This window comes from Caenorhabditis briggsae, assembly GCF_000004555.2.
Source record: "Caenorhabditis briggsae complete genome, chrV, whole genome shotgun sequence".
Taxonomy (NCBI): domain Eukaryota; kingdom Metazoa; phylum Nematoda; class Chromadorea; order Rhabditida; family Rhabditidae; genus Caenorhabditis; species Caenorhabditis briggsae.
Genome location: NC_013488.2, coordinates 6,214,437 through 6,239,931, shown reverse-complemented (window position 1 = coordinate 6,239,931; position 25,495 = coordinate 6,214,437). Strand labels below are relative to the sequence as shown.

Here is a 25,495-nt window from a genome sequence, read left to right as displayed (position 1 = left end):
AACTGAACTAAACAGAATTAAGAAGACAAATACTGTAAAATTTTGAAATTTCATGGAAGAGGAATAATTTGAGATTCTCAAAAGTTTAAAATAAAAATATACAAGAAATGAAATAATTAGGTAAATCTGTGTGAATCATCCTATACCCCCGTCGTTTTATACTCCCGTCCGAGGTTGAATTTAAACACAATGTTTTTCTTCAATACCTAAATCTCTCAACGTTGTGTACTGTCTCTCACATAGCAAGCACAATATTTTGTGGCAAAACGTTGTCAGCGGAAAGAAATCTGTATCATCGACGTTTTGTGATCTTTGAAAATGACGGCTTTTTCTGTAGTTTATGACGATTTTCAATTTTGTGGTTTATATTGTTTCCTTTGAAAAATCAGAGAAATGATGGCCGCATTTTCAAAATGATGTTGAATCTCTTTATTGTTAGAAATCAAAAAAGTCAATTCCAAGCATTTTCCATCATTGCTCTTGGTGCAGCAACCCCTGTAAAGACTTTGGAGCCAAATACACTTGACGGTTGTTTGAAAATCCCTGGAATAGGATATACAGACACCAAAACAGACTATAAAATACCTCGGATGGCATTCCGGTAGTCCGATACAATAAGCATTAAGATTAGGGAGTCGAGAGGTGGATAAATGGAAAATGAGCACACGATAAGACCAGAGGGAATACTCAATTTGAGATTGAAGAAAGGTACAAGCATAATTGCAACGGCTGGGATGTAGAAGGTTAGTGTGGGGGAGGTGATCTGAAAAATACAGTAACCTTGGGTTTCTGACAAACCGGAAAAAACATGAGAAGATGTTATCATAACAACGGAAATTGGAAAAACACAAAACAACTAACCTGCAACACTAAGCTCTTGAAAAACTGCATCTGAAGTCTCCGATGCGCTTCTGACACGTTTTTCAACAAATCATTCATCTTGAAATGCATCTGAAATCCACAGTAGCCAACGATAGCAAACTGAATTTCCATGAGGAAAATTACACCGAAGCAAAATGCAACTGCGCTCCATCTCAATTGCTCATCTTGGTCCTGAGAATTGGTTTTCGAAATCGGCGCATTTATCTGATGGTCACTTACATATGCAACAACGGCGAAACCCGAGACTTTATACATTTCCAGTTCGTATTGCTCTAACATCACGTCTCTAAAAGTAAAAAAGTTTAATGTAAAGGTTTGCTACTGTACCTAAAGTAGTCTCTCGAGTAGCTATCTATCGCTCCAATATACAAAACCACTCCAGCTCCCATAAATCCAAAAACAAGCGGCCAAATCATGAGAATCAGAATTTTGTATCCTTCAAAATAATCTACCAACGGGCTACTGAAATTAAAATTTAGTAAAAACTACATATTTTTCGAATCTCTTACCTTATCATCGTCCAATACCTGAACATAAAAAGTACTGTGAAAAAAGAGACCATCGACAGATAGACACCAGAATATGAAGCCACAAGTACAGTAACCAAGTCTTCCGACCATCCGACCCATTTGACCATATTGAAACATATGAATCCAGCGTTGTAGGAATGATAAAATGGGTGGACCAACATTTCGATTATGGAGAAAATTATAGAAATTATGGCGAATATTACGATTAAATTTCTATAAGTTTTGTGGATTCTCTTCAAGTGATAAACGGTCAAAAGGACTAATGCAGTGTTCAGAAGAACTGTGGCTACAAATCCAGATGTCGAGAAATAGGATGCCGTTTGGTAGATTTGAAGGGCCAGCATTTTTATATATTTTAATATAAAAAAGTTTGCATAAATATTGGTATAAACAAAGTTAGATATAGTAAAACTAGATTCTTTCTGAAAAAAAAATAGTCTACCAAAAAAGTAATACATAGAACGGAAATTAGCTGAAAATTATAGTCGATTTGTGGGGTAATAACAAAAAAATTGTATGAGATAGCTGAGAGATACATTCAAAAAACCAGTCATCTAAATTTCTAGAATGAAGCAAAAGGAACCTAGAAATTTTTGGAATTGGAAATTCGAGAATCAGAAATCCAGAATCAGAAATCGGAAGCAGAAAATTTGAAATCGGACACCCTAGATCGATATTCATAATTTTAAATTTGGACTTCAAAGCTTCGAATTCCGAGTTTGGAATCCGAAACTCCGAATTAAAAACTCGGAACTCAAAGTTCAAAAATAGAAATTCAAAATTCGAAAATCAGACGTTGAAAGTCGGAATTGAGAAACCTAAAGTCTGAAATCGGGAATCCGGATCTTCAATCTCGCATATAAATTTTTTACATTTCAACATTCTTATAGTACTTTTAGCATATTTTTAAACTTCAAGGACAAACAATGTGCGCAAGTATGATAATCTCCCACATGTGTATTTAATGTGTATGTGTATGTAACATGTGCATAATTATTTTCTCTAGAATATTCCAAAACGGAAATTAACTACAAACCAAATAGTTTATACAGCCATAACACAATATTTTTCATATACATAAAACATCTCCTTCACCTTCAATAATAATAAAATGTCGTCTCTTCACATCTACGAAATGGCTACCTATTTCTCCACATCTGGATTTATTGCTACAGTAGTCCTAAATAGTATATTGATATTTTTGACCGTTTTCCACCTCCGTCAAATCCATAAAACCTACAAAACCCTAATTGTAACATTCGCAACACTCTGTTTGATTTTCTCATTCATCGAAATGATGGTCCATCCGTTTTATCACTCCTATAATGGTGGTTTGATCAACTTCAATATGGTCAAGTGGGTCGGATGGTCGGAAGACTTGGTTACTGTACTTGTGGCTTCCTATTCTGGGGTCTACGTATCCATTGTGTCATTTTTTACAGTCCTTTTTATGTTTAGATATTGGACGATGATGGGGTAACATTCATTAAAAAATTTTTTTATCATATTTAAAATTTATTGAAAAATTCCAGTAGCCCCATGATCGGTTATTTCAAAGGCTACAAAATTCTCATCCTTGTTAGTTGGTCCATAATTTTTGGATTTGTCGGCGGAGCAGTGGTTTTATACTTCGGTTGGATAGATCGCTACTCAAGGGACTATATGAGGTACATTAGCCAACCTGTACAACAAACTTTTTATTTTGTTTAGAGACGTCATGTTAAAGCATTACGAATTGGACGTCGATCATGTGTCGGGCTACACAGTTATCGCATATGTATTTGAATTTTTTGAATTTTCAGGTTTAATTTCGAATTTCCAGGACCAAGGAGGAAACATGCGGTGGAACGCATTCGGGTTCTCTTTCGGAATAATTTTCTTGATGGAAATTCAGTTTTCTATCGTTGGCTATTGTGGATTTCAGATGCATTTTAAGATGAATGATATGCTGAAAAATGTGTCAGAAGCGCATCGAAGACTTCAGTTGCAGTTTTTCAAGAGCTTAGTGTTGCAGGTTTGTTGTTCACAAACTCCATATTTATCCATATTGTGTGGGATCTTGTATTTTCTAATTTCCGAACTTTCGGAAGCTTCTGGTTTTATGATAACCTCTTTTCCAATTTTTTTCCGGCTTATTAGAAACCCAAGGTTACTGTGTTTTTCAGATAACCTCCCCCACACTTACCTTCTACATCCCAGCTGTTGCAATTCTTACTGTACCATTTCTAAATCTACAATGGAGCTTTCCAACTGGTCTCATCGTGTGCTCGTTTTCAATTTATCCACCTCTCGACTCCCTAATCCTCATGCTGATTGTAACGGACTACCGAAATGCCATACGAGGTATTGTATAGTCTGTCTGGGTTCCTGTAATTCTTATTTCAGGCATTTTTAAACACCCTGCAAATGTGTTCGGCACTAGGAATACTCCAACAACAACACTCGCCAGCTCACCGGTGGTTCTTGCCCCAAGAGCAGCAGTAGCAATCGCATGGTTTTAGAATTTATTGAATTGAATGTATAAATTTATATTGAACGTACCCTGTCACTCAAAAATAGCATGAATTGTTGAATCATTTAAAAAAAATTGAAAGTCTGTATCCGGACGACTGTCAATCCATTCCTTGATGGTTGAAATCCCATGAATTTTCACCTTAAAAGCCAACAATCACTGGTGCTCAGCAAAGACGAACTTTTGACTTTTCTCCAAATTGAACAAATCACTAAATCAGCAAAAGTTAGGCCATCTTCAACTAAGAATCCAGACTTGCTCTTTTCCAGAAGACAATTTAAAAAATAGAAATTAATCGCATTGTACGGAAGATAAACTTTAGTTTAGAACCGTTAAACTTCCTCAACTTCTTCATCAGAAATCAGATCTTCGAACTAGAATTTAAGTTTTTGAAATTTCGATCGTTTAATAATACATTACCATTTTCGTTCAATTCCTAGTACAAACTATGAACGCTAATACAACTTCCCACATGATTGTTTTTTTTCCAAAAGATGCCAAAAACGGAAATTAACGACAAACCATATACAGTACCGGACAAAAAGAAATCAACTTTTAGTTTTTCGAGAGTATCTCAAAAACTATGAGAGCTAGGACTCTGAAATTTTGTTTGTATGTTTTTGAAAGGCTCAGAAATATTCCAGAAAAATATCAAGTCCGCAGACACCATATCAGACGCGCAATTGCTAAAAAAATCATATTTTCGAATTTTTCAGTTTTTCAGAGTTTTCACTTTTTTTTGTTTTTTTTTCAATTTTTTTCGGTTTGTTTGTAATGAGTTTTGTTCCTATAGATGGGTAGAAAACATAACAACAAAACGTCTACTTTGGCGGTCCAAGAAGCGGTCGTTCAGGGCATCCAGATGGGTCTGAAGCGCAAGGATATGGCTCTTCAATTCAACATGCAAAATCATCCATTACTAGGATTTATAAGAGATATCAGGTTAGGGAATCATGTTTTTTCTTAGATCACAGAACACCAGCCAAATGAAAAAGCATGCGAGCTGGTTCAGCGTATCCGCGAGCGTTGAAATATGTCAGTTTGTAGGTTGGCATCTGAAAAAATGAACTTTGGCGCCAAAACTTGTAAAAGTCAGCTGAACACAATAAAGAAGACAAAACTATCAAATTTCAACATACTAGTGAAAATGGCTATTTCGCGACTCGGAAAAACTTGGTTAAAATTTTCTATTATTCTGAAACTTAAAAAAAGGTTTCTCGAAAGTTCAGAAAAATATAAAATTTCAAATCCATGAAACGATATTTATAACAACTTCCTACGTTTACCATACATCACAGTTTTCTTTTCGGAACATCTGAATCTCTCATGTTTACATTGTCACTCGGGGGGATCGGAGAAAAAAGCGTGCTGATTTTTGTGATTTATAGGACACGAAAAAAGTTTTCTCAACAAAATTGTGCTGAGGAAATTATGATGCTGTTTGTATGATAAACTATGATAAATTACGAAGATGGTGAGACCTGGAATTTTCCAATTCTTATTTTTTTCCTCGATTTTTTGTCCGTAGTGGTTCAGTAAGAACTTGAAGCGACGATTTCAGATTTTTTTAAAAACAAATATTTATTGTAACATAGTCAAATTAGAAAAGATTTAGAATTGAGTATCTGGACGACTCTCCACGTACTGCTTGATCGCTGGAATCCCATAAATCTTTTCCTTGAGTGCCAACAATATGGGGTGCTCAGCAGCCACAAAATGCTGATTCTTTTCCAAACTGAACAAATTCTCCACAACCACCAAATCAGCAAAAGTGAGCCCATTGCCGACCAAGAATCCAGATTTGCTCTTTTCCAAAAGTCCATTCAGTATATTCAAATAAGTCTCCTTGGCTGGAGCGTAAACTTCAATTTTAAGCCGTTCAACCTCCATCGCAGGCTTTCCATTGTGCTGGGCCAAAACAAATTGCATGAATGCGGACATGAAATCTTTGTATTGGTTCACAATTGCATCCACCCAAGCTTTCTCTTCTGGAGACTTTCCAGCGTATCCGAATTGGTTGGCCAGGTAGCGGATGATGGCCATGGACTGGGGGGATTTCAGTTTCGTCGACGGAAAGGACAGGGACTTGCCCAAACGGGGTGGCTGAAAAAAAACATATCGTATAAATGTGGATCTGTTCGTCATTTTCTTCAAATTCGTAACCTAGATCCCATTAACATGGGTCTATGGGTCTATGGGTCTATGGGCGCGTCAAAACTCACAATCCTTCATGTTCCATCTCCATGGGTCATACGAAAATCTTCAAATGGAACACCAGCCAAATGGAAAAGAAGACGTGCGGGTTCAGCATAACCACGAGCGTTGAAATAAGTCAGTTTGTAGGTTGGCATCTGAAAAATTGAATTTTTGGCTCATCTGGGATCTAAGAAAATCAGATTAAAGATGTCTGAATGTTCTGAAAGTTTGATAAATAATTATTGGAGGTAAATAAAAATCAAAAAAATTATCACCGAAATCGGTAAACTTGAGAAGGAAACGTTTTCGAAATTCCAAAAATGGCGAAAAATCAGACAACAATCTTTATTTGATAAATGATAACTGCCATCTTATTGAAGCCAGAAAAAAATCTGCCAATCTTAAAAATGTATACTCTTTGCATGTGCCCTGCGTCTCCATTTTTCTATGATATCGTTTTTTTAATCGAAATGCAGAATTAAAACAAATAGGAAAACTCAAGAAACCAAAACCACTATTTTGGATTATTTCATAACCTGACTTTTTAGAACCAGTCAAGAATGACCGGTTCTGAAAAGTCCTTAACAACAATCATAAAACATTTCGGGGTGTGAAAACTTGAAATAAAATATATTGAATTTCTCAGCCAACTCGGTTTTCCATCGCTTCTCCCAAATCACTTTCTGCAATTTTTCAAAATTTCGATTTTTAAAACTCAAAAAACCAACCTGAATCCAATTATTGATTTTCATCATTTTAGTAATTCGTCCCAAATAATTTTTTATTCCATTCTCTTGATAATACCTATGCAAATCATTGGAAATCAGGTCCAGATATTTTTCCATTTCTGTTAAAATATATCCTTGAAGTCTTTTTCCAGCGTAATGAAAACAAAATTGACAAGTCATAAATGCAATTTCGATTTCCGACGGACTCAATTCTTCCATTTGATCTACTACCTTGTTGTGCACCCAATCATCGGAGCCTTCTAAGAAACTGCAACACGTCGTTTAACTTTTCTCTAGGCCACCAACAACACTTACAACTGAATCTGCTCATTCGGATAGTCGCTACACCAGGAGATATCAAGTTTGCAAGTCTTCAAATCTAGACAAGCATTTGTACTCATCATGAAATCTGTTTCTCCAATTTTCATTTGTTTTCGAAGTTTCGCTGTTTTGCTCAACCTATCGATTCTGGCTCGAAGGTGCCACGTGGCCATTATGATTTGAATCTGAAATTTAATTTCTTTTTTTTAGTTTTTCAGAAATTCAAATGTTTTCTGAAACTCATTTCCCTCGCAAAATGAATTCATTGCAATTTTTTCCCTACAGTGAATTTTTTTTCAAAAACTTCAAATTTACTGATATTCCGAAAATTTTTAGTTTTTTTAAACTAATAAATTTTTCGAATTTTAGAACTCCAGAAATATCGAAAAATTATTGAATTTCTCAATCTCCTGGTAATTCAACAGAATAGAAAGAAAATGGGAAATTTCAAGAATTTCAGAATTTCCTGGGAACTTGCAAAATGCGAAAAAAGGGAGAACATTAGTATTCTTAGCATTTCATAGATTTTCAAACATTCAGAAATCACATAATTTCAAAAATCAATAAATTCTCACCTGAATTGCCCTTGGTATCTTTTCAAATCCATCCAAAAAGCTCAGCCATTTTGCAGTTTTCAAAAAGTCCACTTCCCAAAAATGCATGAAAAAATTCTTGTCCAAGACTGAAATCTGTGTCATCTGGTCCATTTTCGAGTACTCTGAAGCCTCAAATGAGTCTAAAAACTCGCTCGCGATGTTCATTTTATCCAGAATTTTGAGTTTCTTGTTGAGAAGGGCCGGCCCGTAATCTAAGCAATCATTGGCTTTATCGATTAGATAGGTTACATCCACTATTGTAATTTTGGAGGCGTTGGCAACGGGTGAGCAATGAATGATGTAGGATGGACGGCCTACCAGCGTGGATATGGATTGAGGAGGCGAAGGAGAGGATTTTATTTTGTCTCGGTTGTGTTGGATATCTGGAAAATTTGGATTTTTCGAAATTTCGGAAACTTCTGGATTTGTGTTTTTCAGTGTGTCCGGTTTTTCTGTGTATAATTCCGAATACCGTAAAACCTGTAATAGAAGGGCTCCCACACTGCGATAAAATGTTTGTGATATTATAATATACAATTTATCAGCTGACAACTTTTTTATATCTTTTACAGGGACCGAGACAAATTGGGGCAAAGTTTGAACTCAGGGGGCCCTTCTATTACAGGTATTCTTTTTCTGACTACTTGAGTTTCCCGAAAATTTGAATACTCAGGAATTTTTGAGAAACTCACATTTCGGGTTCATTCCAACTTCACAGCACTTTTTCAGACGGCATTTTTTACAGTAAAATCTGAAAAAGTTCAAATATCAAATTTTTTTCACATTGAGAACTTTTAGATAACCGTTTCAAAATCAAATTTGCATTCTTGAATTTTTTGAAATCTTAAATTTTCAGTGTTTTCCAAAAATGTTTCAAAAATGTTAATACTCACTTTCCCGAATACTTCAATTGGCAGCTATCATTCCCACGAAGACATTTGAAATTTTCTCCACTTCTATCAATTAGGCTCCGTCGGAAAAATGCTGACTCATTTTTCTGGAATTTTTTGAAACTTGAATATTTGAGGTAACAATCAAAAAGTAGAGAGAATTTCGCGAAACTGAAAAATAGAGGAAAAATCTGAAAATCGTAATTTTGTGAATTCGCAGAAAATTGCAAAATAATGAGCTTGAAAAATACTTTAAAGATCTGTAGTTTTCAAAAAAATATGAATTTACAAAAAATCGAAAAATCGTAAAATATCAAGATAGTAAAAAAGAAAAAATTTGGGAAAAATCAAAAATTATAAATTTGGAAGAAAATCAAAAATTTGTGAATTTTCGAAAATCAAAAATTGTAATTTTGCCAAAAATATAAATTTTTATTGAAGAGAAAAAAAAATCATGATGAAATTTTGATCGTGTGAGGGTGCTGACTATGATAGAAAAAATTAGATATTGTGGGAAATCTGGAGACGCAGGCGGTGAAAGAAAAAAGATAAAACTAGAGAAAAGGGCAGAACAAATACACATGATCTGAGTTCATGGAACAAAAATATGATTTAAAAATCTCAAATTCTAAAGAAATAAAATTTTGAAAATTAGTTTTTTTAGTTTCAATTTCTTGCAAAATCATTTATGACAGTATTTTTTTAAATTTTTTTTTCTTATATTTTTTTTAACAGAAAATTTTATGATTTGTGTCCTTGGGCACGGTTTTTTATCTTCCTTTTCTCTCAACCTCTAAACTTTTTGTTTAATGATCAAAATAACATCTTGGCGTCTCATTTTTTCTAGATTCCTCCAAACTTTAGTTTCCGAACCATCCAGATCCTTAGAAGTTTTCCTCTGTTTCAGAAGTATTTCAATTTTCAGAATGCAAAAATTGTGCCAAATCTGTGGAGCCGATGCTCATGGACTTCATTTCGGAGCCATTTCATGTAGAGCATGTTCTGCATTTTTTCGGTGAGAAGTTCAGAGTAGCTGAGGTACGCTGTCGACTAATAGAAAATTTCAGACGAGCCTTACTATCCAAAAAATTGCGGAAAACCTGTAAAAATGAGAATTTGTGCACCGATTTTTCTGGATTAAAAACTCCAGCCTGTAAAATTTGTAGAATGAGGAAATGTATCAAAATGGGAATGAAACCTCAAAGTGAGTTATTTTTTAATACATAAATTTAAAGGAGTTAAAAATTTTCAGCCCTTCAAAAAGTCTCAAGATCTGTGGAAATTTTTGTGGGCCGTCCAAATATGGTCCTTTTCACAACAAATACCATTAAAAAACGAAATTACGTTGATGTCAAAAATCTGGTAGCCGCCGCATTCGAAATTCTAAAATTTGGAGCTCCAACTCCGCTGAGCAATAATTTATCGCAATTGGAAAGGATGTCCCTAGAAGTTACGTATTCTACTGGAAAATGTCAAAAATTAGATACAATCTGCAAAAATAGTTTTTCCGAAGTTTGGAAGTTTGATTTTCTGACAGCAGCAAAATGGCTAACTCAGTTGGAGGAATTCACAATGTTACCAATGAAAATTCAGGTACAGTAACTGAAAAATACAGAGTGACTATTCTCTCATGAAAAAGTTAAAGTCTGTGTATGTGTGTATATTTGTCCAGATGTCCCTTTTTTCAGATGCAACTCCTCCAAGCGATCTGGAGTGTGTTTGGACGCATTTACAAATCTGGAAAAACTGTGGAGCTTAGGAAAACGCAAGGAGAAAATTCGCGAACAATGAATTTGTCCGATAAACATTATGTGGAAATGGAGAATACAAAAATTGATATGTCGTGGCTCAGTCCGTACCCATTTGAGCAAATTATGGCGTAAGTCTGACCTGACCTAATTTTCTCTGTCCTTTTCAAAGGTATAAAAAACTTGTCCACTGATAAAATGTTTTGCTTAATTTCTTCTTGATATCCATGACAGAAAGCGAGATGTATCTGGAAAAAGTTAACAAATTTCGAAATTTCAAAAAAAAATCTTAAAATTATTTTCAGATTTTTCTGCGCAGGATCTGATGCTTGTGAGACACACATGATGATTGAAGATATAGCGAAAATGGAACTTTCTGAAATCGAATTGACTTACATGACCGCTCAACTATGCTTCCAGTACGCTGAAACTCGATTCGCTGGAACAGAACTTTCTGGAATTTGTGATAGATTTTTGAAAATTCTAGCCAATGATCTTCATGAGTACTATATGAGTGATACGTTTGGAAATCGAAACTATGCGTCGAGGATTATGAAGATGATGAAAATTAATCAGCATTTACAGGTGAGCGCTTTTCAATTAGGTTTCCCAAAAAATGCAAAACCCAATTTGAATTAAACTATTCATTTTCAGAGAGCCATCCGACTACAACGGGAAAAAACGCTGATTGCTCATACTTTTGATATTTTTATCGCTGATTTTTCGCATCCAGAAATGTTTGTAGATTCTGGATGTTAATAAACATTTCTAGCCATGTGATATGCATTATCATAGTCAAATAAAAACTGTTGCATCCAGAAAAACACGCTCACAACTACCCAGTACCATTTTATCCAGAATTTCCAAATCTAGTTTTCCAATACAGTATTGACATTATAGGTCCTAAACTTCGAGGAACTGTAATGTCCAGACTAAGAATGAAAAGTATCGATTTTTGAAATTCGTTCTTTGTACCCCACTATGTACATAAAAATATGTACTCTCCAAGTCAAACAAGATAAAAACAAAACTTCGCAATGTCCTAAAACTCATGTGGTTTATGCTCTTCTCTTATCTTTCCGAAACTGTCTTCTTGAGTTCTCACTTACAATTTTTGTCTAAAAATTTCTGAACAATGCAAAACTACTGCGAAATCTGTAAACTACCGGCTCACGGCTCTCACTTCGGAGCATTCACTTGTCGAGCATGTGCCGCATTTTTCAGGTAATTTTAAAACTTTCAAAAAATTATTCAAAGTTTTTTCAAATGTTTAGACGAGCAATTCTGGCGAAACGGATTCGCAAATCCTGCAAACTCAATAACAATTGCTCCGATTTTCGTGGGCTTAAAACTCCGCCGTGTAAAAGTTGTCGAATGAGAAAATGTGTTCAAGCAGGGATGATTTCAGATAGTAAAAAAAATTCAAAAAAAAAATTTTTTAAACTATTTTCAGACCTTCAAATCCAAAAAATTGATAAAAATATTCCTCAATCCGTTGAAATTTGTCTAGGCCGACCGAACATTTTATTATTGTCGAAAAGTGAGAGGACATTTGTCGATCTCAATTATTTGATAAAACAAGGATTGGAAATTTTGAATTTCGGCTCGCCTAGCCCATTAAACCCCGGCAAAAGTCAATTAGAGAAAATGACTCTTGCAATTTCAAAACCGTCCAGAACATGTAAAAAACTGTCGTTTGCCAATAGGGACCATGCTACTCAAATCTGGGAGACGGATTTTCTTTCAGCAGCAAAATTTTTCACCCATTTTGACAGTTTTATGGAATTACCTCCTGGCATGCAAATGCAACTGTTACAAGCAATTTGGCACATTTGGTCCAGAGTTTTGAAAGTTGCGAACACCGCAAAGTTGTGTAATGGGAAATGGGACAAAAATCAGCGAGTTTTTCATGTGCATGATGATTTTTATGTGGACTTGGATGATACGGAATTTGATGTCTCTTGGATGGTCAGCTGCTCCTTCGAGCAAGTTAAATAGTAAGTACCGTAAAATCTGTATTAGAAGTGCTCCCTCTATTTGAAGGGCCCCTCTAATTGAAGTGCCCCTTTGACTACCTCCTTCACGGCATCGCGGGTAGGAACCTTTGGAGCTCCTTTGATTTTCAGCCGTTTTTCTGTTGTTTTGAATTACTGCCTAATTTAAAAAAAATGCTGACACCTGAGAATTTGAATGCCGTTGCTCTAATACAGATGTTTTTCTCGTTCGAGCAATGTTCCTAATCAAGCATGGAGTTTCGATTTAAAAATTCCAGAAATTCTAACGATCAAAATTTTACCAAGAATTCTGAATTTTATTCAGAAAATCTCACTAAATTCAAAAAAGTTAATTTCGTTTGATACAATGATGTAGTCAAGGACGAAGCCTCGTAAATCGACACGAACGGCGCCCGCACAATTTTCAGGTACCAGTTTTTTTGAATTTTTTGATAATATTGGTGCTTTTGCTTTAGTAGAAAAACGAAATTTTCACTGAGAAATGATGCCTCTCCAATAGATCCGTTCTCAGAGGACCCACGAAAAATACAACTGCCCCCTCTAATTGAAGGGCCCCTCTAATTGAAGTGCCCCTCTAGAGACCCAACGAAAAATAGAAGGACAGGCCCTTCTAATACAGGTTTTACGGTATTTTAGTTTTTGTTTATTTTTTTTTTGAAAGTTTGGAATCCCCTAAAAATCTCAAATTCAGCTTTTTATTCGGAGAAAATTTGAACGCTAAAATTGAAGAAGGTGTCAATGCAATTCATAAATTGAATTTATCGGAAATCGAATTATCTTTTATGATGGCTCAATTGTGTTTCGAATATGCGGAAAATCGATTTTCGGGAACAGAAATCGCTGGAATTTGTGAGAGATTTCAAGAAGTTCTGGCAGATGATATTCATAAATATTATACCAGAGAGTCTTGGAAAGACAAAAATTATGCAGGACGATTGGCCCAGATTTTGAAAATTAACCGAGAAATTCAGGTAATTATTTATGCATGCGATAAGATTTATACAGGTTGGGGTAAAATTACCGGCTCTTTATGGTATAACGAGGATTCAAACAATTAACGGGGGTTTAAATATTAGCCGGGGGTTTTGAAATTTTGAAGGGGTTTCGAGAATTAACGGGGGTACAAATATTAGACGGGGGTTTTCAAAAGGTGTCAGGACCATGTTTAAGGAAGTACCCAAAATGTTCCAAAGTGCTACATTTTCTTGTTTTTTGCTTATTTCAGTTGACTTCTTCGTTTTTCAAATCACTTTTTTTCTTTTTTTGTCTTCTTTCATGTTTAAAAAGTTTGGCACCACCCTTCCTTCTCTTGTTAGTTTCAGCTCATTTCTATCAGCTCTGAAAGCCTCCAAACCGTTTACATGCAACACCTCAACCGATCTTTCCTACTTTGAATCTTGCTTTTATTTTCAAACAGAAAAGTATCATGGTTTGGGAATCAGGGAAATAAACAATCAAAAGACTGATAAAAACGAAGAAGTCAACTGAAATAAGCAAAAAACAAGAAAATGAAGCACTTTGGAACATTTTGGGTACTTCCTTAAACATGGTCCTGACACCTTTTGAAAACCCCTGTCTAATATGTAAACCCCCGTTAATTCTCAAAGCCCCTTAAAATTTCAAAAGCCCCGTTTAAATAATAAACCCCCGTTAAACCATAAAGAGCCAGATTACCCAGGCTGATAAAAACGGATAGATCTTTAGACAGAAGTATCTCGGAAGCACAAAAATTTGTAGATTTTACGTTTGATTCAAGGCTAGTGAAATTTTTAAAGCAGTTTCTCAAAAATAAGTATTGTTATGATTGTCCAAAGACGGCACGCCGCATGCTGTTGTGATTTTCATGAGATGAAACAACTTTGGCAATCGATAAATCTTTAATTTTTAAGAGAACCATCCGACAACTTCGCGACAAAACTCATGTGGCTCGAACATTGGACATTTTAACTGTCGATTTTTCACACCCAGAAATGTTTATTGATAGTGGTTGTAAATAAAAAGGATAATTTTTGATCTAAAAGAAAATCTCACTTTAGGTACATAGTAAAATGCACCTGCAGACGCATTTCGTATAAATGATACATTTTCAGAGAGCCATCCGACTATTAGGTTGGCAGGAAAGTAACTGTCCATTTTTTAATTCGTGAATAACACAAAAAACAAGAATTATCCAGTTTGCTCCGTTGTGGTCCACGACATCTTGACAACATTCAGGTAACTTGTGGATACCATCTCTCCAAAAGGCAGTTAGCCGCGAATCAAAGCATACCTTCAGTGCCGTTTTTATCTCATCGACAGTGTAAAATTATTTTCCCTCCAGATGACTTTGCATGTTTCAGAATAACCAATAACAAAAAGGTCAAGTCTGGTGTTTAAGAAATGTAGACACCCGTTCATCCGAAGCGGCTTAAGACTGAATTGACTTTCCTCAAATAACGCGAGATCCTATGTTTCACGGAAAGTCAAGTAAGAGCTGGGCTGCTTTAGCTGGACGGTGTTTAAACACTGTAGATGAGATAAAATCTGGACTGAAAAAATACTTTGAGGCGCGGCCAGCTGGCTTTTGGAGGGATGGTATCCACAAGTTACCTGAGTGTTGCCAGCATGTCTTGGCCAACGACGGTGCATACTGTCAATCTTGGATAATTCTTGTTTTTTTGTTATTCACGAATCAAAAAATGGACAGTTACTTTCCTTCCAACCTAATACAACGAGAAAAAAACGCATATTGCTCATACTTTATATATTTTTATTACCGATTTTTCACATCCAGGGGCCGTATTCATGAACATTTACTTTTGTAAATCATTTACTCTCAAAAATCAACTGAAAAACGTGAAAATTTAAGAGAAATCATTTACTTTTAGGTAAATGCCCCTCTTTTTGGTAAATAGGGGTACTAATTTCGTTTACTGTTTACAACCACTTTTTGGAAACTTTTCATTCCAAAAGTTATGTATGGAAAGAATAGTATTGTAACATCAATATTATATAACTTTAAACAGATATTTCGTTTCGGTTCAACTCGAAAATTATGACTTTTAATACAAATGACATGAATGGATAGAGCATTCAATTTAAAGTAATGTCTCAAAAAATGAACTTTTTCAGTTTAAAGTAGTTGAGAAATTCTAGTTCAAAGTCGTTTTCCTATCTAAAAAACAGGAAAACTATTTACAAATGAGAAAAAAAGATTTTCAGTACATTTTCACGCTTCCATTTACCTTTTGGTAAATGATTCAGTTGATTTTTTGAGAGTAAATGATTTACAAAAGTAAATTTCATGAATACAGCCCCAGAAGTGTTTGTCGATTCTGGATGTTAATCAACATTTTCCCAATCACTCAGGGACATTTAACACTGAATATCAAACTTACTTATTGGCCTTAAACTTTGAGGAACCGAAAATTATTGTTTTGTGATGAAGTTTTTGGCTGATATGATAAAGTAATTTATTTTCATCTAGAAAAAAAATCTCTTCGAAGTTACTAAACTCTATGAACTTTTTTCTGAAATTTCCAGGTTTTGAAATGTGAAACTCGAAGTTACAGAATTGTCTCTGAACAAAAAAAGTAGGTGTTCAAAAGTTTAATATCCTCTCCTTCATTTTTTATGATTTTCAAAAAAAATCTGTGTAGTTAGTATGATCCAAATCTCATGGAGGATTATCTGACCAGAATTGGAAACTGATCATCATTATTCAGAATACTGTATGAAATGAGACACATCAGTAACATTTTATGGGCACGTGTAGGCGGAGAAAAGCTAAGAGATGATCTTTGTTGAGACTATTAAAAGTGGAAGAAGATGGTATAAAATGAGCAATGGGAGGAGGAAATAAATCATATTTCAAGGATTACTGTATATTCTTTTTTATACAAAATATTCATTTTTACTTTTTTTTCAAAGAAAACATGTTGAATGTCGCAGTTTTTTTCTAGAAACTTGGATAACCAAAACAACGGTTACGAATTCCAAAAATAGATCCAAATCTGTAGCCCTAAAGTTTCCATAAGGTGAAAAATCTTAGAAAATTGAATAGAAGACTCACGAAGTTCCAACCAGAAGTTCAGACAATCTGGAATAAAAGAGACTTTAGGAAAATTCAGAATGTTGTACCGAATTCCAAAAATTCAGAATTTCCCTATTTTTTTGAAACTCTTACCAAATCTGATTCGAAATTTTAGAAAAGTCGAAAACTTTTGGAAAATCGATTTTACTCCAAACCCTTAATTTCCAGGAATTCTCTGAAAGTGATTTCAAGACGTTCAAAATTTTGAGGAAACTCAGGAAACTTGAAGTTTTCGAAAACTCCATGTTTCCAGAGCTCCAGAATTCCAGGACATTTTGGGATTCTGAAAATTCTGAAATTTGAGCAAGTTATGAAAATTCAAAAGTCCAACTCCTCCCACTCATATTCATATCATCGTTTTGTTGAACTTCCGCGCTAAAGTCCAATTTCGCTCCAAATCTTCTGTTGATCTATTTTTGTCCTTTTCAAACCATCATCAAAAATCCAAAAAAAACCGTATTTTAAAACTAGGCATATGTGTCATTATCCCCATAAATGACCTGGTATACTGTGGCAATAATCCTCTTTTTTTAGACAAAAAAATGATAAATCCGTATTATGTAAAACTACAGTAATCTCACCATCTCTCTTTTAAAAATCGCAGCGTCGTTCGAGAGATTCGTCATTCTTTGATTTTTTTTTTGCAATTTGTGAAAAAAAAAAAAAAGAATTGTGACCATTTTAGAAGTCGTTTGGATTCTAAGTAAGATACTTAGCTGATAAGACTTTTGTCATAAAGTTAAACGAATATTTTATCAGTTGACAAATATTTGGCATCTCTTACAGAAACCGAGAAAATAGGTACAAAATTAAGATGATTCCGAGGATTTCAGACCTATTCATATTTTCAATAGCTTGGAAACTTTTCAATTCAGCTAAATACCTTTTTCTCATCCAATTTTCACTATGGTCTCTCAATTTTTAAACTTTCAGAACATGGTCCGAATCCTTGCCACAGTCATCTTGGTCTCCTCAATCAGCTTGGTATCCGTGTCAGCACAAGTTCCGAATCGAGCCAAAGTTTGCCAAAAAGCTGTCAACTTGGGTGTCACTTTCTACACAGCCAAGGAGTTGGAACCGGTAATACATTTCTTAGGTATTCTTAAATATACTTTTTTCCAGATTCTCCAATGCATTGAGCCGACACTGTACAATACTCCAGAAGACACTAGCGCCATTATCGACAGTACGTTGTTTTGTAGAAATTCTTGAAAATGAAAGCTTTCTTTTCAGAGGGAAAGTCGTGTGTTATCAATAACAGTATGAGCAAGGCTATCCCAGCATTGTCGCTGTACAGTGGATGTAAGTTTGGGTGAAGGAAGAATGTCTCGGACGTATTTAAAAAAGTTACTGTAATCCTAGACACTTAAAAATTATGTCGGAAAAATATCACCGGCAAAACTGTTTATGGTACGATAATGTCCTTAAAAGTGAGCTGGGCGGAGTTCAGACATAAAAAATTACTTTTCTCATAATTTCGTCCATATAACTCATTGAGTTTAACATGTGGACCCAACGTTGGAGGTGCCGCGTCTTTAAAAGCTGAGCTACGGTAGCCCGAGCCAATTTATGTTTTATATGAAAGCGATACGATAGATGTGCATGATATGACATTAATCGGCGGCGAGCTTGAGCCACCGTTGCTCAGCTGGTAGAAACGCGGCATATCCAACGGTGGGAACTTAAGATTCAACTCCTCGAGAGGCTTACCGTAAAAACGGTAATATAACGCCACCTGTACTAGAAAATCCCAATTCAATTTACAACGCCACCGTAATGAGATGATTGGATTGAACAAAACAACGTTTTGATTCAAACATCAGCAAATGAATCTAAAACATTCAGACCGTTTTCTTATTGTGATAATCAAGCAGAACATCAATTTTTGTTACCTTGCATCACCTCGAAATACCCACCCGAAAAATAGAACGCCATGCCGTTATATTACAGTATTTACGCTATACTAACAAAATTTCGAGAATTGTATGTTTTTTTTTTCTGGAATAGTCTACCATACTTTTCCCCACACGGAAACACAACAATTAAAACCTGTAAAACATTTCAGTTGTTCTTTACTAATTGTAGAATTTAGCGTATGACAGAAGAAAACTAATTCTTCCGACACGAATGGGGAGGAAAACACCTTTTTTGCTTCAGAAAACACAACATATTTTTCCAGTCAATGGTTGCACTGATCTAATGGCTCTCATCGACAAGCTCACAACTCCATTTATGAACCAATGCAAACAAGTGATCAACAAGGCACTCAAGGTTCTCAACAACTGCAAGAAGAATAACAAGAAGACTGGTGTCGCCAAGCAGAACGCATGCATCAACAACGTCTACGGACAGTGTATGGCTATGGTCACCAAGGCTTTCGTTAACAAAGTTTGCACCGCGTTGTCCAAGGTTAGTTGAAGAATTACTATCAATTTTACATGAATTTGGAGAATTTTCAAATTTGCGGATTTTCAAAATTTGTAAATTCAAAGTTACATCATTAGTTAGTTAAGTTAGTTAGTTATTCAGAGTTAGTGAGTTAATACATTTCAATTGTTGAGCTTATTTGTGCATCTATGATTTTCAATGTGACCAGGAAGTAAAAAATCTCGAATTCACCCAATTTTGTTCTTTTTTCAGAAAATGACCGCAAAGGAATGGAACTGTGCCAAGGAATACGCACCAAAGGTTGTCAATGTGAAACCATATGCCTGCTATAACATTGTGAAATAAGTGATTCGCAAAAATTTAGCCAGAAATTTTGGCGCCTCTCAAATTTGACCTTCCCGTTTTAGTGAATAAATTTTTGATGAGCTTTTGATTTTTTTTTCGAGTTTTCTGGAACAATTTTTGTAGGTTCAGAAGAATGGTGGAGTTTTTCGTTCATATTTTGTTCATTCGATTTGATGTGAAATATTGAAACAAGAGTAGTCTAAAATTGATCGGATTTGTATGAGAGTTACCAAGTACCGTTATACTCGAAAATCCATTTGTCACACAATTGTACTTCCTAGGTGTCAGAGATCATGGATTATGTGGGTTGGGGACATCCGGACATTCTAAACATAAATCTTGAAACATTGGAAGATTGATCACTTATAGAAGAATGACAAGAGTCATCTAGAAATCTGAATGAGCAGATGTTTCTGGAAAAGGAAACATGAAAAAGTTTGATAATTAGAAAATAGGCTCTGTTAAAACACCAGCTCTCTAGTCATCTGATAACGAGGACATCTGGACTTCAAGACAATCGTACGGACGTATGTCATTTGGTTGAAGAAGGAGGGCAGGAAAAATTACCGTGGAGCGGAGGTCTGCCCTCCTATTGTTCCATGGTAGCTCTGGAGAGCGCTTCTATTAAAGGAACTCTTCTAATACAGGTTTTACGGTCAACATGTCTCCATGTTTCGTTTATATAAGCTCTCGTGGAGTTGAACTTTTGGACCCACCGCTGAATGTACCACCCTGCTACCGGCTGAGCTAGCTCATGATTGAGCTACGGTAGCCGCGCATTGTGTGAACACCGATCACTGAACACCAAAAAATGCACACCGCAACTACAAAAAAACTCCACAAAATGTTTTTTTTACCCTCATTTAATAGACCAACTGTTCAATTTTATTATTTTGTTTTTTCTCAGCGATTCCCAAATTTTAAGTTTTGTTTTCAGCCCAAACGACTAAATCTTTCAACCTTCCCAGAACTATCATCCAAGTTCACTTCAAACTCTTTCCACGAAACGAAAAAAAAGAGATTTGGTGACCGTTGTACCTCCGATTTTTCGTTTTTCACCTCACTCTCCGCCTTGTGATAATCCTCTTGACAAAAAATAACTGAACGATTGGGTTGGGATGATTATAAAAGCAGGATCAGTGAGCGAGTGGAGAGGATAAAAAAATGTGTCTCCCAGCGATTTTTTGTTTCAGTTCATTCGCTCATTTTGATTGAGTGCATATAATTCCTTTTTTGTCTAGTCGGATCATCTTTTTTTTTCCTATGCCAATATTTTCTAACTTGTCCCATTTTTCCCCAAATATTGCTCTCTTCCAGATAATGGCCAAATTTCTCGCTACACTCCTCTTGGTCTCTTCTGTTGGTGTGGCTACCGTATCCGCCGCAGCGGCCACCAGAGCCAAAGTTTGCGTGAAAGCCGTCAATATGGGTCTTACCTTCTACACAGCCAAGGAATGCGAACCAGTATGTGAATGAGTATTAGACTTCTAGATAAATTAGATTTTCAGATCCTTCAATGTATCGAGCCGACACTTTATTCCACGCCTGAAGACACCAAGGCTCTTATTGAGAGTTAGTTTGTGGTTCTAGAATTTTCAGTAATTTTCAGAAATTTTTCAGAGGGAAAATCATGCGTGATCAACAACAGTATGAACAAGGCTCTTGCCGCAATGTCGCTGTACAGTGGATGTAAGTTTCTGGGGTAGAGCAATGGGAAAGAGGCTCGGTCACAGTAAGACAATGAAATAGCCTGGTTTTCACAAGGTATCAAGAAATCGTCGACTAAAAATTTCTAGTTTCATTTACATATACCTTTTACCAGAACTGAGAATATTCGAGTCTGAGAAAATACACTATATTTTTTCCAGTCAATAGTTGCACCGATTTAATGGCTCTGCTTGACAAGCTCACCACTCCATTCATGAACCAATGCAAACAAGTGATCAACAAGGGATTGGCCGCACTCAACGCCTGCAAAAAGAATAATAAGCAGACCGGCACCGCCAAGCAGACCGCATGCGTTAACCAAGCTTACGGAGAGGGAATCGCCATTGTCACCAAGGTTTACATCAACAAAGTTTGCACTGCATTGGCTGGAGTGAGTGCTAAGAACGGGCAAATCATAATTTGGGGTCATTGGGGTACAAAATCCTCAATGCGGGGTTGTAGAATATCAGAAAATTTTGAGAAGTGAATTTAATAAATTGTGTTTAGAAAATGACCGCCAAGGAATGGAACTGCGTCAAGGAATACGCACCAAAGGTTGTCAATGTGGCCGGATATGCCTGCGCCAACATTGTGAAGACCTAAATTTCGTGATTGGCATCGAAACTTGTTGAATATCGAAATTTCTCATGCTGGGTTTCAATAGACAATGAATGAACTTTTTCTGAAGTTGTTTCTATTTTTTGTGTGAATAGTTGCAGAAGAACCTGGATTTTTACAATTTTCCTAGAGAGAAGCCGTCTCTCAACAATAGTTATAGCTCTTTTTTCTTGATGATAAGAAAGATTTTCTCGAAATTTGATACATAAAAACTGGGATCTGGAAGATTTCGCGGACCGATTTACGGGGCCTCGCCCAAAAATTACTACAGTATCATACGAAATTAATTTGTGTGGATTTAGTGGGATTTTCTGAAAGAAACTTAGATTTCTTGGTATGAAAATGATCGCTAGCATTCTAGAATCTGTTTTTCATAAAAAAAACCCCAACTTGATTGCGAAAGTCTGAAATATTACGATTTTGCCGCGCATTTTTGTAGATTAAAAAAGCGTAGGTTTTCAAATTCTCAGGTCTCAGTTTTTTTTTGATTCGACAACACAGCCACTCGAAAAGTTGAATTTGTGGGACCATTGATGAAGAGGCCACGCCGCCACAAACTGAGCTACGGTGGCGCAAACTGCGCAGACGACGTATATCGTTCAAGAAAGTCGCACTCTTTGTGAATGCCTCACTGTGCACGGGCACGTCAGATTGGATACAGTAACTTTTTTTAAAAACTCCGGAAAACCTGTCATCAAAAACAATCAAAGATTTTTCAGCTAATTTTTAGGTCGTGAGGCCATACGCTCTAACTGAAAATGACAAAAAATTTTTTGTGTAATGCAGAATTTTGAGAATGGATTCCAATTAAAAGCCGTTTCAGCATTTTACAGCAAACTGTAAGTTTCATTTGTGGAAAAACAACAAAAAGAGCCAAATGAATAATTTTCAACCAATTGGTGTTCATTTTATATACTGTAGAATGATTTGTGATCAACAGAAAGAAACGGAATTTCGAAAGGTTTATTAATCTGGATTATGTTCCTACTTTGGTGATTGGTCAACTTGATTTTTGTTTCAATTGCTCTAGACTACAGTATGACAAATTAGAATTAATTTGAAGTTGTTGAAATCTGAATATAAGAAAACTTTAGATAGAGGGAAGGTTGATTAATATAGAGTATGCATTCAGACGGGAGGGTGTACAGTAATCGGTGTTCACACGGTGCGTGGCTATTGTGATCATACACGACATCGGCTACTGTAACGCGACATCTCCAACAGTGGGTCCGTCAGTTTAACTCCTTGATGGACCTCTCCTTTAAAGAGTTCAAATTGTTTGATTTTCTAGGGTCGATTCAATTGATGATTGAACTTTTCGACCGTTATCCCCATCCGTTGATCTTTTACACCCCCGCTTAGTACAAAAAAAACTTTTCTCTTTAAAATCACAAAAAAACGTTGTTAATCCGACTCTAATAAGTTCGCTACAAAAATTTGTTTGGTATAAAAGAGAACCCATGGCGCGGATTTTATATTTTAAAAATGTACCGTATTCTGGTTGCACTAGTCGCTATTATTGCAACTGTTCATGCCAACAATCGGGCGGCAGTTTGTACCAAAGCTGTCAATCTAGGTGTCACTTTTTATACAGCCAAAGAGTTGGAACCGGTGAGCCGAAATTTCTAATTTACCATAAGTTATGGTCCATAACTCCTTAATTTCTAGATCCTCACCTGTGCTGATGGTCACTTCTACAATGATCCATATGACAAGGAGCTTGTGTCCAGTAGGTTAAAATATACCAGAATTTGTTGTAAGATTTCAAAATTCCAGAATGCAAAACTTGTGTGATCAATAACAGTATGAATAAGGCTTTGTCTGCATTGTCGCTGTACAATGGATGTGAGTTTTGGGATTCAATTTTTGAGTTTGAAGGAGGGGGACATAAACAATTTCTCTAAACGTAAGCCCCTAGAGAAGTTGGAACTTGTGGGCCCACCGTTTGAGATGCCACGTTGCTTTTAGCTGAGCTACGGTAGCGCAAGGCTGAGCAACCGTAGATTGCGGCACGATAGCCACGCTGAGAACACCGATTACTGTACACCATGACGTCAGAGTACATACCATACCTCAAAAAATTCGACTTATCCGTTTTTAGGTTCAAATTTCAAATCCTATATAATTTCAGTCAACGGCTGTACCGATCTTATGGCTCTTCTCGACAAGCTATCCGCCCCATTCATCAATCAGTGCAAACCAGTAATCAACAAGGCTCTCAACACTCTGAAGAACTGCAAAGCCAACAATAAGCAGACCGGAACAGCTAAGCAGACTGCTTGCATGAACAAAGTGTACGGTAATTGCATCGCAATGGTCACGAAGGCATTTGTCAACAAAGTTTGCACTGCTTTGTCCAAGAAAATGACATCGAAAGAATGGAATTGCTGTAAGCAGTATGCACCAAAAGTGGTCAATGCTCAAATGTACGAATGCTACAAAATTGAAAAGTAAATTATTTCTTTTTTTGGGAGTTGTCGGCTATGAAAAATGAATAAATTAGTTCATATTGAACTTTATTTCTTTTTGTGTATTTACATTCCATAGCATTATAAAATATGAAGATTCCAAGTATCCAAGATTCTAAAACTTTAAGATTCTAGGATTTTGAGAATCAAAAATTTCCAGATTCTCAGATTCTGAAGTTCTAACTTTCTGAAAATTCAGAAATTCAAATAATTGTGAGATTCTAGAATTGCAAGATTCCAAGATTTCAAGATTGCAATTGCCAAGTTCGGAGATTCCAAGGTTCCGAAATTCCGAAAATCTAAAATAATATCGAATGCCCCGAAGTTTCCAAATTCTGAAATGCCAAGATTCTAAGACTACGAGAAAGGAGATTTCGGGATTTCAATTTATGAAGATTCAAAATTTCCGAAATTCCAAGATTCCGATTCTCCAAAATTTCGAAACTCCGAAATTTTGAAATTCCTAAATTCGGAAATGCGGAATTCCGAAATGTGAGACTAATAAATTTGAAAATCTGAAGTTCTGAAATTTTGAAATTCCAAGATTCCAGGATTCAAAACAAATTCCGAAGGCCCAATTTGCTCCTACTCTAAGGGCGGTGGTCCCAGACTCGAGGTGGATTTGTCTTGCCAGCGGTTCTAGGAGCTTTCTTTCCAGCCTTCGGTTGTTCGGTCATTTGAGCAGTTGGAGACGAGATGGGAGTTGAGATGAGAGCAGTTGGGCGTCGTCCTTCAAAGAGAAGTAAACTGATCTTTCTGTCGAATTCGTTCCCTTTTATAGCCATCTGAGGGGGCGGACCTTGACGTGGAGGTCGTGGAGGTCAGGGCAGATTGGAAGATTGGAAGGGATTGATCACGTTGGAGTTCACGGGAATAGATTATTAGTTGAAATATTTTATTGTATTTGAGACACGTGGAGTCTCTGTAACTGGTTGTAGTTTGTAGTCGTGCAGGAGGACTACTGCTGCCGCGACACAATTCAAAAGCTCTGAAATTTCCAAAATCCGAAATTCTGGGATTCTGAAATTCTTAAAGTCAAAAAAAAAGTTTTAAATTATATTATCCATTTACTGAAAGTAAAAAATAGAAAGAAAAAAAAGAAAAATACCAGAATCGGGGGGAGAGAAAAAGGACACGAAGGGATAGTGGCAAAAAAGAGAGTGCACATAAAAAAATTTGCTCAAAAAAGTTTAAATTTTTTGAAAAAAAAGTCGGTGTACCACTAGGAAAGAATCTTAAAAATCAAGTAAAAATAGTTGACCCAAAAATTGCGAAAAAAATGGAATGAATGGAAAATGAACACTGAATCGGGATGCATGGAAATGGGAATAATAAAATTAAGCATTTTGTTTGTTTTGTTTTCTAGAAGTGATTCTCTGAAATCTGTGTATCGCAAAAAAAAAAACAAAAAAGTGATCAAAAGGGAGGAAGTCGGGAGTTTTGAGGTTTTGAAGTATTGCCTACGGACCTGTTTATTCA

General features: G+C 35.9%; 8 protein-coding genes across 8 annotated transcripts; 6 read left to right on the top strand and 2 right to left on the bottom strand.

Moving 5' to 3' along the window:
• Window positions 1-451: 451 nt before the first annotated feature.
• Window positions 452-1,573, bottom strand: CBG06383 (the record flags this gene model as incomplete). Its single annotated transcript, XM_002647290.1, has 6 exons — window positions 452-543; window positions 586-763; window positions 862-1,053; window positions 1,102-1,168; window positions 1,210-1,344; window positions 1,392-1,573. The coding sequence occupies 6 exons, from the start codon at window positions 1,571-1,573 to the stop codon at window positions 452-454; spliced, it is 846 nt and encodes a 281-aa protein (XP_002647336.1).
• Window positions 1,574-2,547: 974 nt separating this feature from the next.
• Window positions 2,548-3,913, top strand: Cbr-str-31 (the record flags this gene model as incomplete). Its single annotated transcript, XM_002647289.1, has 6 exons — window positions 2,548-2,888; window positions 2,945-3,079; window positions 3,123-3,189; window positions 3,235-3,426; window positions 3,578-3,755; window positions 3,798-3,913. The coding sequence occupies 6 exons, from the start codon at window positions 2,548-2,550 to the stop codon at window positions 3,911-3,913; spliced, it is 1,029 nt and encodes a 342-aa protein (XP_002647335.1).
• A 1,622-nt stretch (window positions 3,914-5,535) lies between these two features.
• Cbr-nhr-212 lies at window positions 5,536-9,251 on the bottom strand (the record flags this gene model as incomplete). Its single annotated transcript, XM_045237139.1, has 7 exons — window positions 5,536-6,027; window positions 6,849-7,116; window positions 7,164-7,354; window positions 7,745-8,148; window positions 8,458-8,516; window positions 8,659-8,826; window positions 9,211-9,251. 7 exons carry the CDS (start codon window positions 9,249-9,251, stop codon window positions 5,536-5,538), a joined length of 1,623 nt encoding a protein of 540 aa, XP_045093199.1.
• A 330-nt stretch (window positions 9,252-9,581) lies between these two features.
• CBG06379 lies at window positions 9,582-11,162 on the top strand (the record flags this gene model as incomplete). Its single annotated transcript, XM_002647287.2, has 6 exons — window positions 9,582-9,670; window positions 9,723-9,859; window positions 9,908-10,248; window positions 10,344-10,534; window positions 10,709-10,988; window positions 11,058-11,162. The coding sequence occupies 6 exons, from the start codon at window positions 9,582-9,584 to the stop codon at window positions 11,160-11,162; spliced, it is 1,143 nt and encodes a 380-aa protein (XP_002647333.2).
• A 376-nt stretch (window positions 11,163-11,538) lies between these two features.
• CBG27349 lies at window positions 11,539-14,365 on the top strand (the record flags this gene model as incomplete). Its single annotated transcript, XM_045237138.1, has 2 exons — window positions 11,539-11,627; window positions 14,308-14,365. The coding sequence occupies 2 exons, from the start codon at window positions 11,539-11,541 to the stop codon at window positions 14,363-14,365; spliced, it is 147 nt and encodes a 48-aa protein (XP_045098547.1).
• Window positions 14,366-17,426: 3,061 nt separating this feature from the next.
• Window positions 17,427-19,223, top strand: CBG06377 (the record flags this gene model as incomplete). Its single annotated transcript, XM_002647285.1, has 5 exons — window positions 17,427-17,570; window positions 17,613-17,676; window positions 17,724-17,792; window positions 18,670-18,899; window positions 19,131-19,223. 5 exons carry the CDS (start codon window positions 17,427-17,429, stop codon window positions 19,221-19,223), a joined length of 600 nt encoding a protein of 199 aa, XP_002647331.1.
• Window positions 19,224-20,543: 1,320 nt separating this feature from the next.
• Window positions 20,544-21,533, top strand: CBG06376 (the record flags this gene model as incomplete). Its single annotated transcript, XM_002647284.1, has 5 exons — window positions 20,544-20,687; window positions 20,732-20,795; window positions 20,844-20,912; window positions 21,092-21,321; window positions 21,438-21,533. The coding sequence occupies 5 exons, from the start codon at window positions 20,544-20,546 to the stop codon at window positions 21,531-21,533; spliced, it is 603 nt and encodes a 200-aa protein (XP_002647330.1).
• Window positions 21,534-23,033: 1,500 nt separating this feature from the next.
• Window positions 23,034-24,002, top strand: CBG06375 (the record flags this gene model as incomplete). The annotated part of the gene is made up of 4 exons (XM_002647283.1): window positions 23,034-23,159; window positions 23,217-23,277; window positions 23,325-23,393; window positions 23,680-24,002. The coding sequence occupies 4 exons, from the start codon at window positions 23,034-23,036 to the stop codon at window positions 24,000-24,002; spliced, it is 579 nt and encodes a 192-aa protein (XP_002647329.1).
• Window positions 24,003-25,495: the final 1,493 nt, after the last annotated feature.